An 18,442-nucleotide genomic window follows, 5' to 3' on the forward strand; every position below is an offset into this window, starting at 1 on the left:
TTTTGTAACAGTTACGGGTAAATCATTTTTTCTTAACTATCAAAATGCAGATTAAGAAAAATTTTTTAATTAGAATACATTTCCACTGCAAGTAATGCAATCTGCTTTTTGATATTTCTAAACTAATCCAGGTTTTATAGGCTTTTATTTTCATTTATCTTTTGTTGTAATGCTGATACCTGGGTAGTCAAATTTCTAGTCAATGTAAAATGTTCACACAATGTAACCTCTCAATGTGCAAATTATATTTAAAAGATAATTTGCAACTGTATATAATTAGGTATTATTTAATTTTTCTTGACCACCCTCCTTTAAAATATTTTTTACACCTGCAGCTCACTTTTTATGCCTAATTTGGCTGTTTTCTTCTTTAATCATATTCTTTTGGGTCCCTTTTTTCTTGGGTCCTAATATGTTATTTTCTCTTTCTCATCTTAGCTGCTGTTTACTTCCCTCAGTCCCAGGGGAAATAAGGTTCTTTTTGTCCAAAGATCTGTCTTTAAATTTAAATTTTAAATTGCTTTCTTTGGTATTTTGAATAATTTCACATAATTTCCCTGAGCTAATCATTTTTTTTTTTTCTGGGAGCACAAAACCTAATAATCTTTTCTAAGCTGTGCTCTGATTTTTAAAAAATCAACTTCCTGTTTTCAGAAATTGTCTTCAGTCCTTCATAGAGTCACTACCTGTATCCTATTTAGAATTTCCCACCAGTTCCATGAATCACTGTCTCTATCTACCTACCTACCTACCTATTTATTTTATTTATTTATTTATTATACTTTAAGTTCTGGGGTACATGTGCAGAACGTGCAGTTTTGTTACATAGGTATACATGTGCCATGGTGGTTTGTGGCACCCATCAACCCATCATCTACATTAGGTATTTCTCCTAATGCTATCCCTCCCCTAGGCCCCCACCCCCCAACAGGCCCCAGTGTGTGATGTTCACCTCCCTGTGTCCATGTGTTCTTATTGTTCAATTCCCACTTATGAGTGAGAACATATGGTGTTTGATTTTCTGTTCTTGTGTTAGTTTGCTGAGAATGATGGTTTCCAGCTTCATCCATGTGCCAGCAAAGGACATGAACTCATCCTTTTTTATGGCTGCATAGTATTCCATGGTATATATATGCCACGTTTTCTTTATCCAGTCTATCACTGATGGGCATTTGGGTTGGTTCTAAGTATTTGCTATTGTGAATAGTGCCACAGTAAACATACATGTGCATGTGTCTTTATAGTAGAATGATTTATAATCCTTTAGGTATACATCCAGTAATGAGATTGCTGGGCCAAATGGTATTTCTGGTTCTAGATCCTTGAGGAATCACTGTCTTTCACAACAGTTGAACTAATTTACACTCCCAACAGTGTAAAAGCATTCCTATTTCTCCACATCCTCTCCAGCATCTGTTGTTTCCTTACTTTTTAATGATCATCATTCTAATTGGTGCTAGATGATAACTGTCTTCTAAGGTAGCCATCTGTCTGATACTGTCTTTCTACTCATTGGATCACCCCAGAGTAACCTCTGTAGTTCAGTGGCACAGATTTCCCAGGCTGGCTCCAATTATACTGGAATTTCTGAAATCATACAGTATTTTGGAGAAGGTTCATTTTTGGTACATTTCTATCAAGACAAGTAAACCACTCTGATAATCTTAAGGGAGGGGACATTAATAACTTAGTACCTATTATATATAAGAACATATGGATTTAAAAATGGTTAAAATAGTAAATTTTGTGTTTACTAGAGTTTTATGTATATTACTACAATTAAAAAACCTATATGCCTGATAACCAGAGAAAAGTAAATATAAAATCAGGAGACCTCATATCTTTAAGATACTATTGGAGTTTATTAAAACTAAGTTATCTAAGTTATGCTGAGAATAATTCTTATTTTGTAGTCCTTTTACTTTTAAAAAAATTATTTTTAGAGCAATTTTAGTCCCAAAAATGAGTAGAAAGTATAGAGATTCCTCATATACCCATTTACCCATCCCCCTACTATTAACATCTTGCATCACTGTGGTACATTTGGTAGAATTGATGAGTCATTATTGATACATAATGATTATTAACTCAAGTGCTTAGTTTACATTAGGCTTCATGCTTTGTTGTACATTCTGTGTGTTTTGACAAATATGTAGTGAAGTGACATATCTACCATTACAGTATTACACAGAATAGCTTCAGTGTCCTACCATTCCCCTGTGCTCCACTTGTTTGTTCTTTCAACTGGGAATGTATTAAATCTATAGATCAAGTTAGGAAGAACTGACATCTTGACAGTATTGAGCTTTCTATCCATATATGTGGAATACCTCTTCATTTATTTAGATCTCCTTTGATTTCTTTCATCAGACTTGTAGTTTTTCTCTTGTACATGTTTTGTTAGATATACATCTAAGTATTTCTTTTGGCAGTGCTAATGTAAATTATATTGTGTTTTTGATTACAAACTTCACTTGTTCATTGTTGGTTTATAAGAAAGTGGTTGACTTTTGCATATTAACCTTGTAATTTGCAATCTTGCTACAATTGCTTATTACTTCCAGTAGTTTCGTTGCTAATTCTTTGAGATTTTCTACATGGACAGTGAGGTCATTTGTGAACAAAGACAGTTTTATTTCTTCTTTCCCAATCAATATACCTGTTATTTCCTTTTTCTGTCTTATTGCATTAGCTAAGAATTCCAGAACAATGTTAAAAAGAAGCAATGAGAGGGGACATTTTTGCCTTGTTTCTGATTTTAGTAGGAAAAGCATCTCGTTTCTCACCATTAAGTGTGATGTTAGCTGTAACTGTTTTTTTTTTATTTTTATTATTATACTTTAGGTTTTAGGGTACATGTGCACAATGTGCAGGGCTGTAGCTGTTTTTGTAGATGTTCTTTATCAAGCTGAGAAAGTTTCCATTTATTCCTAGTTTGCTAAGGGTTTTTTATCGTGAATCTGTGTTGGATTTTGTCAGATGCTTTTTGTGTATCAATTTATATTGATTGATTGATTATTTTAAATTAACCTGTTATGATGGAGTACATTAATTTTCAAATGTTGAATCAGTCTTGCATACCTAGAATAAATTCCACTTGGTAATAGTTGCATAATTCTTTTTATACATTGTAGGATTTGATTTGCTAATATTGCTGATGTTGCGGATTTTTGCGTATGTGTTTATGGGAGATACTGGTTTGTACTTATACTTGTGTGTAATGTCTTTGGTTTTGGTATTAAGGGGATATTGGCCTCATAGACTAAGTTAGGAAGTAGTTCCTACTCTTCTATCTTGTAGAAGATTGTGGAGAATTGGCATAATTTCTTCCTTAAATGTTTGATAGAGTTCACAAGTGAATTCGTTTTGGTGTTTTGTTTTGGTAGGATATCAAGTATTCATTCCATTTCTTTAATAGATATAGGCCTAGTCAGATGATCTGTTTCTGTTTACATAAGTTTTGGTAGATTGTGTCTTCAAGGAATTGGTCCATTTCATCTAGCCTATGACATTTGCGGGCATGGAGTTCATAATATTGACTTATTATTTTAATGTCTATGTGATCAGCAGTGATGGCCCTTCTTTCATTTCTGATAGTAATTTCTGGTTTTTTTTCCTCTTTCTTCTTAGTTAACCTGACTAAAGGTTTATCAATTTTATTGATCGTTTCAAAGAAATGGTTTCTCCTTTTTTCAGTTTTTTATTCTTATGGGTAGAAACATTTTTAAAAATGTCTACAAAGCATTCTGTACAGTTCTGTTAAAAACAACAGGTGCTGGAGAGGATGTGGAGAAAAGGGAACACTTACACTGTTGGTGGGACTGTAAACTAGTTCAACCATTGTGGAAGGCAGTGTGGCAATTCTTCAAGAATCTAGAACTAGAAATACCATTTGACCCAGCCATCCCATTACTGGGTAATACCCAAAGGATTATAAATCATGCTGCTATAAAGACACATGTACACATATGTTCATTGTGGCACTATTCACAATAGCAAAGACTTGGAACCCACCCAAATGTCCATCAATGATAGACTGGATTAAGAAAATGTGGCACATATACACCATGGAATACTATGCAGCCATAAAAAAGGATGAGTTCATGTCCTTTGTAGGGACATGGATGAAGCTGGAAACCATCATTCTCAGCAAACTATTGCAAGGACAAAAAAACTGCATGTTCTCACTCGTAGGTGGGAACTGAACGATGGGAACACTTGGACACAGGAAGGGGAACATCACACACTGGGGCCTGTCGTGGGGTAGGGGAAGGGGGTAGGGATAGCATTAGGAGATATACCTAATGTAAGTTACTAGTTAATTGGTGCAGCACACCAGCATGGCACATGTATACATATGTAACAAACCTGCATGTTGTACACATGTACCCTAGAACTTAAAGTATAATAAAAAAAAATTTGAGTTATTTTAATGCCTAACAAAGCTCAAACTTACTGGTTGACTCTCTTTATTTCTCTTTACAGGTATAAATAGAACCAGATTTATCTTAAAAGTTTTTTTCAGCCTTTATTTTTCCTTTGAAGATTAACTGGTAGAGTTTAAAAGTAACTTACAAATTTTTTCAGAGAGAAAAGTCAAAAGGGAAAGAATTTACCAATGCAGCAGAATCCTTGATAAGCCAAATCAATAAAAGATACAAAACAAAAGATGACATCAAGTCTACAAGAAAATTAAAGGAGTCTTTGATTAACAGGTATGTTCTTAAATTTCAGACATGAATATTTTTCTGACAGATACAACTATGTTACACAATTTTGAAAAGGTTAATTTTAAACACAGGTTCAGATAATGTAACTTTTCAGTAGAAAACACATGGTTACTTAATACTTTTATAAATAGTAGGTGTTTAAATTACACAGGAAGGGAACTAAATTTGAAATATTGTCTAATTACATTTTATATAGGATCAAAAAACACATCAACACAGCGTACCATTTTAAAAATCTTTAGGATGTAGACACTGTACTTAATCTAGTAATGAATAAATAAATATATTTAAATACACTGCTTAACGAAATACAAAATTTAACCAGATATGAGTTTTTTTGTATTAAATAGTACATTTTTTGCAGTCTTTCCAAAGATTGTTTATTACAAAATGTCTATTTATAGTCTATCAGGTTGTTAATTCAAGTTAATTCTGGCCTTACTGTAGGTCATGAATAAATGATTCTTATGGTGTAATCATTCATTTTAAATTCACACTTTCTGCTGCATTAATGATTCAGCTTCGAATGCTCTATTATAAGTGCTATTTACTGTGAGTGAAGTAGCAAAACCATCAGACTATTACTGTTACATTTTGGTTATTTTTAACGTTGAATATAAATTTAGTGACAAATATGGTTTATTGTAAATAAAATTGCTTATGAAAAATATTCTATTGATACTTATTTGCTTTTTCAATTTTGATAAAATCTTTTTTTACAGTGGTTTTTCAAACAAACCTGTTGTACAACTCAGTAAGGTAGGTGTTATTTACTTAACTTCACCAAATCTGTAGTCAAACTCAATATTTGACCATAAACACTAAAATAGCATAGTGGTAAAATGGAATTTGATATGATGTTTTTAGAATATTGCTAAATGAATGATAACCACTGACAGGTTTAATAGCAAGTACTCAAAATAGCCCTCCAACCTTCTGTTTTTCAAATAAAAAGCTTCTTTTACATATATGAGCATAATATTTTTACTTTTTGGTACATGATTCAGTATATCCTTATCGTGTGTGTGTGTGTGTGTGTGTATTTTTTTAATAGCCGATCCCAACTCTCCTAACAATTAGATCCTACTGAAGTTCCAATTTTGTTTAAAAAAACCTTTACTCTTTATCCAGGCTTATAATATAAATTATCTTTTTTCTAATTCCTCACAGTTGCTCTCTGTGTCCACTGAATATTTCAAGTTTTGAAGTTCACCCTCTATAAGTTCTTCTTGAATGTTTTCTCTCCTGTCGAGGCCAACTCCTATTAGTCCAGTTTTGGTTCTGATTTCTAATCTCTGGATTGTTAATAGGCTTTATGTATTAATAATTTTCTTTGCCTCTAGCATTTCTCTGTGTCAATCCTTACATTACATTCACTACCAGCTTTTTTTCTTTCTAAAGCACACAGCTCCAATCATGTCACTTTCATGTTCAGAAACCTTTTTTTGGTCCCTATTGCTTATTGAATTAAATGGAAACATAGACTGGCTCACTTGTCCCTTTAAAAGATTGTCTTGTTTCTTAATTTTCTAGGCATGTCATGTTTAACTGAAACATAACTTGAGGTTTCCTGAAGTAAGTCTTTCCTAAGTATTTATTCTCTTTTTCTTCTCCCTTTGCAATGAACTTTGAACTAAGTCAGCAGGCTCTCTCACCCTCTTATCTGATTATTAAAATATTTCTCTTTGCAAGTCTTGCTTTGTACCTTCCTTATGAAAACTTTCCAAGATGCCCTGACTCAAAAACCCATTTGGCAAGAATTCTGAATCTGTACAATAGAGTGTTTTGGTACCTTTTAAATTTTTATTTATTTTTGCTATTTTACTCATGGGTTTTTTCTTCTGTTTTTTCACTGTACTTTATTTTGAATCATCTTTGTATTTTATGTAATATTTTTGTGCTCACCTTTGTATCCTCTATAATACCATTGCTGCCTTTGCTTACCTTCTTTAACATCTTTGCTCATTTTTACATATTCTGTAACAGCACACAAAAGATTCAACAGGTGAATGAACATATGTATGCAAGCACTGGTAAAAATCATACTGGGAAGGATAAGTCAGATAAATGATCAGAGGAGTAATATATTGAGAGATAACCTTTTTAAAATAATGCAAATACTTCTATATAAAATAACCGAAAGAAATAAATTGAAGATGAATCACAACATGAAATTAATGTTTTAGGTTTAATATTTCGAACTTACTAATTATTTCTGATCAGTAATCAATTATTTAGTGATATCTAATCATAGTACATTTCTTTAATACAGTATATTACAATTAATTTATTAAATGTTATTTTATTTAACTTCTGTTTTTGCCCTCACTACTTTGAGATCTGGTTGAATATATTTTTAGTTGTAGGCTGTATGAATAATTTAACACATATTTTTTTCCTAACAATACTAGTTAATTAATAGCTTTTTGACTCTTTTACATGAGATTTTACATAAACCTTAGCCTCTCTCAAAGTTTTCTGTTTAAGAGTTTAAAGCAAATGAGAGTCCAAAACAAAGTAGAAGCATGCTTGGTTTGTGATCATGGCATCACCAAAATTTAGCTTATAGAATTCCAGTAAGGAGGTGATTTATTTACATACAACGTCAGTAAGTATTAAGGTTAAAGGATTTTATTAGATTTACAGTATTTTCTATTATATTTTTACTATTTAAGTCTTCAATATTTAAAAAAGTGTTTTTTTATTGTATATATTTAAGATGTATAACATGGTATAGTGAAATGGTTACTATAATCAAATTAATTGTGTGTATGTGGCAAGAACGCATAAAATCTACTCTTAGCAAATATCCCAAATATAATAGGTTGGTGCAACAACCTATTATATAATACAATACTGTATTATATATAGTTGGTGTACTATACAATACTATTAATAGTCCTCATGTTCTGCATTATATCTCTAGACTTAATTCATCCTACATATCTGCAACTTTGTATCCTTTGGTCTCCCTTTTTCCTTCCCTCCTGCCATCCTCTGGTGACCACTGTTTTATTATCTTATTTCTATAGATTTGAATTTTTTTTTTAAGATGCCACATATAAGGGAGATCATGCAGTATTTTTCTTTCTGTCTGGTTCTTTCACTTAGCATAATGTCCTCTTGGTTCATCCACGTTATAGCAAATTTCAGGATATACTATTTTTAAGGCTGAATAATATTTCTTCGTATACATACACACACCACAATTTCTTTATCCATTCATATGTCAATGAATACTTAGTTTCCATGTTTTGATTATTATAAATACTACTACTATGAACATAGGAATGCAGATATCTTTTTTTTTTTTTCTTGAGACAGAGTCTTGCTCTGTCCCCCAGGCTGGAGTGCAGTGGCGTGATCTTTGCTCACTGCAACCTCTGCCTCCCAGGTTCAAGCAATTCTCCTGTCTCAGCCTCCTGAGTAGCGGGGACTACAGGTGCATGCCACCATGCCCAGCTAATTTTTGTATTTTCAGTAGAGACGGTTTCACTATATTGGTCAGGCTGGTCTTGAACTCCTGACCTCAGGTGACCCACCCACCTTGGCCTCCCAAAGTGCTGGTGTTACAGGTGTAAGCCACTGTGCCCAGCCCTAGGAGTGCAATTATATTTATGGGTGGTGATTTAATTTATTTTGCATATATTTTTATTCAGTTTAAGGAGAATGTTACAAATGTAAGATTTATGTTAGTGGAAGCACAACTAGAAAAATATTTATTTTTTATTTTATTTTGTTATACTTTAAGTTTTAGGGTACATGTGCACAATGTGCAGGTTACATGTGTATACATGTGCCATGTTGGTGTACTGAAAAATGCACATTATTTGTTTGCCACATAGAGTAATGTACAGGTTTTTTTGTTGAGGTAAAATATACATATAAAATTTACCATCTTTATGATTTTTAAGTGTACATTTCGCTGGTAATATATATATTTTTTTAATCCCTTAATTCCTCCCCTACTCCTTCCTACTCTTCCTGGCCTCTGATAATCACCATTCTACGCTCTATCTCCATAAGATTTACTTTTTTAGCTCCCACGTATGAGTGAGAACATGTGATATTTGTCTTTCTGTGTTTGGCTTATTTCACTTTACTTTGGCCTCCAGTTACATCCATGTTGCTACAAGTGACAGGATTTCATTCTTTTTTTTATTGCTGAATAATATTCCATTGTATATACACATACCACATTTTCTTTATGCATTTATCCACTGATGGACACTTAGGTTTCAATAATGCTGCAGTAAACATGGGTGTGCGGATACCTCGTTTGTGTATTGATTTCCTTTCTTTTGGATATATACTCAGTAACTTGCTGGATCGTACTGTAGTTCTATTTTTAGTTTTTTGAGGAAACTTCACACTGTTATTCACAGTGGTTGTACCACCATTTGCATTCCACCAACAGTGTATGAGACCCACATCCTCACTAGCATCTGTTATTGCCTTTTTGGTACAAGCCATTTTAACTGAGGTGAGATGACATCTCATTTTTTGATTTGCATTTCTGATTAGTGCTGTTGAGCATTTTTTCATATACCTGTTAGCCATTTAATGATTTTTTTATAACCCTCTTTTGTATTTAGGAAAAAGTTCAGAAAAAAAGCTACAGAAAACTGAAGACTACTTTTGTTAATGTTACTTCTGAATGCCCAGTGTAAGTATTTTTTGTAATATTTTTCATTTTCTTCATATTTGAAGAGACTACACATATTTATTTTAAGTGGAGCTAATATTGCTCTTCATTTTCACAGGAATGATGTTTACAGTTTTAATTTGAATGGAGCTGATGACCCTATCATAAAACTTGGAGTAAGCTAAAAATCAAGATACTTTGTATTTACTCAGAAGTTACATTGTATTTACCATGCAGTTATTAGATAGTATGTTTTTAATGTGCATCCTCATATGCTTTAAAATTTTTAAGAAATATGTAATAATATTTTGGATAACCAGCCTACGTATATTTAGGTGGCTTTTTTTTTTTAATTTTTGTTTTGGAATAAGGTAGAGAAAAGCAATTATGGGGTAGAAAGTCTTCACTACCAAGAAAATCACCTTTCTTATTGATGAAAAAAAAACTATTTTATTTTTACTGTATTGTATTTTCAAATACAAATATTGTAGTAAAGTTAATTTTATGTCAAATCTTATGATTTTGTAAAGCAAAACTAGATTTTATGTTTATTCCTTTTAATTCTTGTTTATTTTGACACTGACACCTCTTTTTTTTTTAATGTTTATTTACAATATAGATCCAAGAGTTTCAAGCTACAGCTAAAGAAGCCTGTGCGGATAAGTCGATCAGATTGTAGGTATTTTTATTAGATTAAAATATTCTGATAATCTTTTTTTTCTCTTAAATATCTCCTCCCAGTCTTAAAGTTTTTTAACAAATGAGAAGAGTGAATAAAAATGCTAGTCATTATTACTTCCATTATGATTCTGTTACTTCAGCATTTACTCTTTAATATGCAAATTATCATCACTTTGAATGTTAGTTGTATATCCTAGATCATAAAGCTGAAAAGACTTAGTAGTTCTTTAATCCAACATAGTTATTTTATAACTGAGGTCAGAGAGGATAAGTGGCTTGACTAGAATAATATAGTTAATTAGTGAAAGAGTTAAGACTGAAAACTCAGGTCTAATTGTCCACTGTGTGTTACCTTAAGAAAACAAGTATGAAGGGTATTTTTTAATTAATACATATTTTTGTTTAAGGGTAGGTCCAAGGAATCATGATGAACTTAAATCTTCTGTCAAAACAAAAGATAAAAAAGTAAGTTATGATATCTCAATATGTCTATTGGTAGTATTTCTCTTAATTTTTAATGTTACAGATTATCAAAAACAAGAAAACAAAAATATTTTGATTGTTTTATTTATGCAACTATCCACATTCCTGTTATGAATTTTCTTATGGTCTTCAGCTATTTGTAATCATCTAATAAAAGAAATGACACGTTTAGTTTTTTTAATGTATATACTATTAGGTTATATCTCTCTGGAAATAAGTTGTTTTGATTTAACTTTGAATTAACAACATCAGCACCAAAATACAAATATCACTATCTGATCTGGTTTTCCAAGTGACTTTCTTGGATAGGTTATTAATGCCATCCTAAATTAGGATGTTAAGAAACGACAAGCTTTCCTGTTTTGGGTTGTTTTTTGTTGTTGTTGTTGTTGTTTTGGTTTAACTTACCTTGCATGACATAATGAGATGTAGTATTTCTTCATGTGTTTCAAACTTTTTTTTATAGATTATAACTAATCATCAAAAGAAAAATCTGTTTAGTGATACTGAAACAGAGTACAGATGTGATGACAGCAAGACTGATATTAGCTGGCTAAGAGAACCAAAATCAAAACCACAGCTAATAGACTATAGCAGAAATAAAAATGTGAAGAATCATAAAAGTGGAAAATCAAGTAAGAAATTGTCTTTTGGATAAATGTTGCAAATGATTTTACAATTTATTTCAATTATTTAAAATGCTTTATATAAGCTTATTGTATTTAGACTGTTCATTACTACATACTTTCATGGCTAGGACAAAACACTACAGTTTTATGTTTTTTGTTTTATTTTGGTAATACAGTTATATTTAAATTTTATTTTTAATAGGACCTTAGGGACACAAATTATGACTTATCATTATCCTTGGCTCATGATTCTCGTCACTTGTCTACTCATGGCCCAGTATTATCCAGTTATTTAGCTAATTATTGTGAATAATATACCAAGTACTCATGAACCCAACACCTTTAAGACCAAGGCTTGAACTTTGACACTAGCCTATATATATTTACATGTGTTTACATTTATGTGTGTGTGTGTATAAAATACATATATGTGTATGTGTATATATATATATATATATATATATATTTTTTTTTTTTTTTTTTTACTAAATATCCCATCTTCTTGCTGCATCCAACATGCATCCTTTTTTAGGAATTTATATAGACACAGAAAATATATCAAAAGGAAAACAATTTTCTTCCAGATTTTTTTTTTTGGGTCTAAGTTTTCCACGAAGTATTTTCCTAGAAAGTGGCTTCTGCTTTCTCTTTCTGATAGTGAATCTCCTGAAGCAGTTGGTAAGAGTTCCAGGTATAAGTTTTGGCTAGAGAGAATTACCATTTTCATAGCTAAACATCAATTTCAACGTTTGCTAAAACAAAGATTTTATATGTTGCATTTTTAAAAGAAGACTTAACTCTGTGCTTTTCAATTAAATGTATATTTATTTTAAAGGCTTCAGCTTTTATTTCAGGATTAAAAATAACCAGTAGTTACCTAAAAATAGAAGTGAATTTTGGCATGTGTTTAGAAATGAAGCTGAATCTTGAAATTTAGGTGAGAGGTCACCAGATACATGAGGAAGTAAAGCAGCAGGATTATCATATATAAAAGGGAGACAAGTATGGAATAGCATAGTATATTCAGGGAATGCAGTATTGAGGTATTTGGTACATAAATCATATTTACGGGAAAATGGTGAGAGGTGAGGCTAGATTGCATCATAGTCTGAACCTTGAAGCAGCCAAAGGTAAATATAGTAAGATTCACATGCCCTCAGGGAGCTTACAGTCTAGTGGGAAGATGTACAAATAAAAACATTTATAACATAAAGTAGAAGATTAGAGATCTCAGGAAGATGTTAGAAGTTAGTGTCATCACTAAATATTTATAAAATTTAACTTATGAAATTGAAATTCTGTATGAATTCTTTTGTTTAAATTATTGAGTAACTATAAGTTAATGTGTTTGAGTTGACTTATTGCCAAGATTAGAGGACCTTTCTTCCAAAACAGCTTTGCTTCCTTTGCTTGGATAATCTTATTTCTTAGGTTTCAGAGAATATTTGGAAAGATAACATTATGGTTGAAAGGCAAAAAAGGGAAGTGGGACTAAAGCTGCTATCAATAATATGGGTAAATCTTATAACATTGTGATGTATGGAAAATAAATCATAGGATATTATACAGGACATGATATTTTATAAATCTCATTATATTGTTTAGAGATATATATCTGTGTAATAAAACTTGTTTTTAAAGCAAGTAACTAAGACCTGCAGATTTCAGGACAGTAGTTACCTTTTAGCAGGAGGGACACGGAGGATGGTGTAAGAGAGCATACGTAAGTAGATTCAGCATTATACACAATCTGGTTCTTAAATTGAGTGGTGGATTTATAGGTGTTAACTTTATAACTTATGCTGACATATTATCTTATATGTCTAAAAAGTTCTATAAAATAAAGGAGAGGGAGGAAAACTGGCAATTCATATCATACCAAACACTATACAGTAAAAGTTATCAATTCTTGAAAATTACATTTTTGAATGAGTTTAAAGATGGTGCCAATCAGAGATATGGTACAATTGGCTACTAAAAAGTTCTGGGAAAGGAAAAGCTTCCAAAGTAGTGTATTGTGAGGCCAGATTCTTCAGCAGAAGAGGTGAGGAGAAGATTACGGTGTCAGGAGGGTTGGTATCCTGGTGGCCTGAGGCCACATGGAGGTTCACTTATTAAATGCTAACAAATGCTTTAAAAACTTACTATTTTTTATTATTTTAATTTAAATATGCTGAAATGATGTTTTAATAAATTTAATGCCTATTCTTATTTACTGTGAAAATTTAACCTTATTTTTCTGAATTGCAGGATCATCCTTGGAAAAGGGACAACCAAGCTCTAAAATGGTAAGCCAAGAAGTTTGTGTTCAAACATGCCTTTAAAATTATTTTTTCTTATCATATAAAAATAATTCATCATCTCATAATTTTATCCTTGTTATCAGTTATGTGTTTTATGTACCTGTTCCTTCTTCTGCACACTTTCTCCTGTTTCTTTTTAAATCACATTGGCCTTTATTTGACTCCATTTTATTCTGTGCTTTTAGGTATTTTTAAAATCTCTTTTACTTCAGTTAGATAGTATATATCAGGCTTCTCAGGGACTTAATGGTAGAGATACAGAGATGGTAAAGAAGATAACTGGAATGGGAAGATAAAATCCATTAATTTAAAGTATGTTAATCAAGAATCATTCTTACAAATATTTTATGTAAAACTTGTCACAGTGCCAATTTTATAGCAAATTGCTTATATTTCTTGTACCTCAAATATTGATCTAATAATATTCAGGAATTTTTCTCCTAAAGACATCCAGTAAAAATACCACCAAAAAGACGGACAAGACAATTCTGGAAGGAAGAATCAGACTTCCACGAAAAGCAACCAAAACAAAAAAAAATTATAAAGATCTCTCAAATTCAGAATCAGAGTGTGAACAAGAATTTTCACATTCATTTAAAGAGAACTTACTAGTAAAGGTAAGTAGATACAGTTCAGATTAATTTCTAAAAGCCTCTTAAAATACTAAATACATATTTTTGTAAAAAATGTCAAATTTATCTTGTTACTTCTTAAGAGTTAACTTCCTATATGACAAAACTTAAATAATAATTCTAGAAGTTTGCCCTTAGGCAATATAATGCTAAATTTTGTAATAACTTGGCATTTTTGTTATAAAACAGATGTCTGAATCTAGTGAAATTATAACTTTGTGATAGTATCTTTGAAATGGAGAAGTACTTAATCTTCTAAAATTAAGCTTTAACAAAGTATAGCATGGAGAAGCTGTGTATCTGTTGAGTGAAAGCAAAATATTGGTGTCTGAGGTTCTTCTTACACACCGGCCCACCTGTCACCATCCCTGACTTCTTCCTTATGTCTCATAATGTCCAGACACATTCCCAGTCACCTGTTCTTGAAAGCAAAGTTAAATATTTATTTATTTGTCTGGCAGTCTATCATCACAGAAGTAATGTCAGTATAATTTCATTTTTTCTTTACTTGAATATTCAATAGTTTTCTATAACTCCAATTATGGAAAAATATATATACTTAATACATATGTTACTATATATAGTAACCACTGTACATATGCACATACAGTGTATGTGTATAGTATATAAATATATGTAGTGCTTACAATGTGCCAACTGCTATATTAAGCACTTTACAGATTTAATGTCTTAAAATATCAGAAGTACTATAGGTAATTAGTACTATTACTGTCATCCCATTTTACAACTGAGAAAATTGAGGCTCAGAGAGAAGGAATTTGCTCAAGGTCACACAACAAGGAAGTGGTGGTAGGTCTAGGATTTGAAACCAGAGAGTCTGGCACTAAAGATAGGTTTCTGAACAGTACAGTGTGCTGATTTGACATCATAAACTTCCATCTCTTCTTGTTTGCAGTCTTATCTCTTACCCAAAATACTTTAAAGACTTCCTAACTTAGGTCTACATTTTCTATCACTTCTTTTTTTTTTTTTTGAGACACAGCCTCGCTCTGTCACCAGGCTGGAGTGCAGTGGTGTCATCTTGGTTCACTGCAACCTCCGCCTCCAGTGTCAAGCAATTCTCCTGCCTCAGCCTGCCTAGTAGCTGGGACTACAGGCGCGTGCCACCATGCCCAGCTAATTTTTGTATTTTTAGTAGAGACTGGGTTTCACCATGTTGGTCAGGATGGTCTCGATCTCTTGACCTCGTGATCTGCCCGCCTCAGCCTCCCAAAGTGCTGGGATTACAGGCGTGAGCCACCGTGCCCAGCCTTCTATCACTTCTTAAAGGAAGTTTACCATACAAATAGTCATATGCCTTCTCAAGCCACCTCTCATCTTATCCCTCTTCAAAGGAAGACCCTAAAAATATCTCTATTGTCAGATATTCAAAGCATCAAAATGCCATTCCAAGCTTTTTTCTACCCTTCTCCAGTATATGCCCAGAACTGTGAAATGGTCAGATAGTATAACCTGTGACTCCCAAATAAGACCTATGCTTCTCAACTCCCTCTGTTCTTGCAAAGTCTTCTCTATTCACAGTATGTCTTTCCCTTTCTACCTTCTTTCACGAACTCCTTAGTATCTCAAATACTATGAAATTTAGGAATGCTTTCTAATTTCCCTAAACTGGATATAATCTTCTTTGAACCCTCAAAGAAGGCTATTTGTATCTCTTAAGGTATTTATTATAGTAAATGTATTATATTCTCCTGTGAATTTGTCTTATGGCTTCTAGTATATTAGAAAGTCTTTCACTACCCATGTCTAGGTCCTTGTTATGCCTGTATGTGGTAATATACAACATTTAATAAATATTTGAATATAATTTATGTGTCCAAGTGTAAATGTTTGTACTTGAGTATAATTTGAAAGTTATTGATACATTTAGGAGGAGAATATCCACTCCAGAATGAAAATGGTAAAGCTACCAAAGAAACAACAGAAAGTCTTCTGTGCTGAAACAGAAAAGGAACTATCAAAACAATGGAAAAACTCATCTCTACTAAAAGATACTATACGAGATAATTGCCTTGACTTATCTCCCAGATCTTTATCTGGCAGTCCATCATCTATAGAAGTAACGAGATGTCAGTATAACTTCGTTTTTTTCTTTACTTGAATATTCAGTAGTTTTCTATAACTCTAATTATGGGAAAATACAATTTTAAGACTAATTTTGAGGGGCATTTATGATTATACTAGTTAAAACTTCATTTTAGCTAGTTTTATTTTTTTTAGTTTTATTTTAGCTTCATTTTATGAAAGCTAGTTAATGCTAGTAACTTGACTTTTGATAACATGGGAACAATGCTACTAGGATACTGAAGTTTTTCATGTTAGGAAGTTAAAGATCAAATGCTTTAATATGGAAAATATTTAATATATATTCACAAATTATCACTTAATCTTAAATAAGTACTTAATTTTAATGTGCTTTTTTAGCTCAATATATATTTAATAACATGAGAATTTATGGAGAATTCTGTTTTTTTCTATTTACATTTCATTGACAAAAGTCCAAAGAATATCTTGCTCATTCTGTGGACCCACAGTGAATTAATACCGTATACAGTTGAGGTTTTGCTTTTATTTTTAAATGATTGCTAAAGAAAAATTCATATTCTTTGGAGCTCTGGTATATGTGTATGCCTTTCTAGTACAGAAAGTAAAAGTTTGCCCTTTTTATACCATTTTTGTTTCCTTGTAAGGACATTTTAAAGCATTTCTAAATGCTAATCATTTCAGTTAAAATACAAGACTTAAATCAGTTAGTATACTTCTGCTTCCTCTAAAGTAGCTATTGTGTTCTCAGTACTAAGGACCACTATGAAATTTCATATAAGCGCATACTCAGAAGACAGATGTACATGCGCTAATTTGATCTGAAAATGTCTGAGGATTTATTTGTATTAAGATTTATTCCAGCAATAAATTTTCTAATTTTTATGTGAAAGATGTAGAGCGCATGATTTCTCAAGCCTTTTTCAATCATAAAATTTTGTGATGTGTATGTATAACACAATCAGCTATGATGTCAGAATACTCAAGATAATACTTAGGTTGATCCTTATATTTCAGGTCGTACTGTAGATATTTTTGTTGGAAAATGTTTTGAAAGTTCTTGTGGTTACAAGTATATCTTAAATTCAGCCATTATTGTTTTTCAGTCTTGTAAATATTTTAAATATAACTTGGTCTTAATTTTTTTAAAGCTATCCTTTTTTACAGCTAAGATTTGAAGATTTGACAAATTCTTAGAATTTAAGTTAATCATGCTATTTCTAAAGCAGACATCAATGATAACGCTTGCCATCTGTTTTCTTGTGTTTTTTTTTTTGATGCAATATAGGTATAGAGAAAATAACAGAAAAGGATTTTACTCAGGATTATGAATGCATAACAAAATCTATATCACCTTATCCAAAAACTTCATCACTTGAATCCTTAAATAGTAACAGTGGAGTTGGAGGTACAATAAAGTCACCCAAAAACAATGAGAAAAACTTCCTGTGTGCAAGTGAAAGTTGTTCACCAATTCCACGACCACTGTTTTTGGTGAGAATGTATATATATTTTTTTCTTTATCAGATATATCTGAAGGTAGTAAGTTATTTTCCCTATCATCTTAATCAGATACACACTGCTTGTCTATTTAAGGTTTTGGGTTTGGTCTAGGGTCTTGGGGGAGAGACACATAATGACAAGAGAGAGATACTTGCCAGTCTTGATGAACCTAACAGACAAATAAATGTATAGCTATACAGGAGAAATAATGTGGTAGCAGGAGAGTACAGTAGTTTCTCATTATTTGTGGTTTCACTTTTTGAGGTTTCAGTTACCTATAGTCAACTGTGGTCTGATAATATTAAATAAGAAATTGCAGAAATAAACAATTCATATGTTTTACATTGTGTGTAATTCTGAGTAGTGTGATGGAATATTGAGACATCCACTCTGTCCCTCCTGGGATGTGAATCAACCCTTTGTCCAGTGTATCCATGCTGTATACCCTACCTGCCTGTTAGTCACATAGTAGCCATCTTGGTTATCAGATCAACTGTAGAGGTATTGCAGTGCTTGTGTTAAAGTAACCCTTATTTTACTTAACAATACTGCCAAAGGGCAAGAGTGTTGATGCTGACAATTCAGATAGGCCAAAGAGAAGCCATAAAGTTTTCCTTTAAGTGAAATGGTGAATATTCTGTGCTTAATAAGGAACCAAAAATAAGGGATGTGGAAGTTGCTTAGATCTATGGTAAGAATGAATCTTCTTTCCATGAAATTAGGAAAAAGAAATTTGTGCATAGTATAATAGGGTTAGGCACTATCCATGATT

At 31.9% G+C, this 18,442-nt stretch overlaps 1 protein-coding gene across 2 annotated transcripts in view; it reads left to right on the forward strand.

Annotated features, from left to right (window-relative positions):
* The window catches only part of SYCP2 (synaptonemal complex protein 2), a 101,456-nt gene that overhangs the window by 42,452 nt on the left and 40,562 nt on the right, over nt 1–18,442 (forward strand). For both annotated transcript variants that reach the window (XR_008654597.2, XM_055266138.2), the window contains 11 exons: nt 4,588–4,715; nt 5,453–5,489; nt 9,326–9,396; nt 9,494–9,551; nt 9,995–10,050; nt 10,464–10,521; nt 11,006–11,174; nt 13,419–13,456; nt 13,918–14,088; nt 15,995–16,193; nt 17,456–17,661. Coding sequence is in view for 1 of the 2 variants with exons in the window: in XM_055266138.2 (XP_055122113.1) it covers nt 4,588–4,715; nt 5,453–5,489; nt 9,326–9,396; nt 9,494–9,551; nt 9,995–10,050; nt 10,464–10,521; nt 11,006–11,174; nt 13,419–13,456; nt 13,918–14,088; nt 15,995–16,193; nt 17,456–17,661 (1,191 nt within the window). In the remaining variant the exon portion in view is untranslated. The remainder of the gene's footprint in view (nt 1–4,587; nt 4,716–5,452; nt 5,490–9,325; nt 9,397–9,493; nt 9,552–9,994; nt 10,051–10,463; nt 10,522–11,005; nt 11,175–13,418; nt 13,457–13,917; nt 14,089–15,994; nt 16,194–17,455; nt 17,662–18,442) is intronic.

This window comes from Symphalangus syndactylus, chromosome 24 (assembly GCF_028878055.3).
Source record: "Symphalangus syndactylus isolate Jambi chromosome 24, NHGRI_mSymSyn1-v2.1_pri, whole genome shotgun sequence".
NCBI classification, from domain to species: domain Eukaryota; kingdom Metazoa; phylum Chordata; class Mammalia; order Primates; family Hylobatidae; genus Symphalangus; species Symphalangus syndactylus.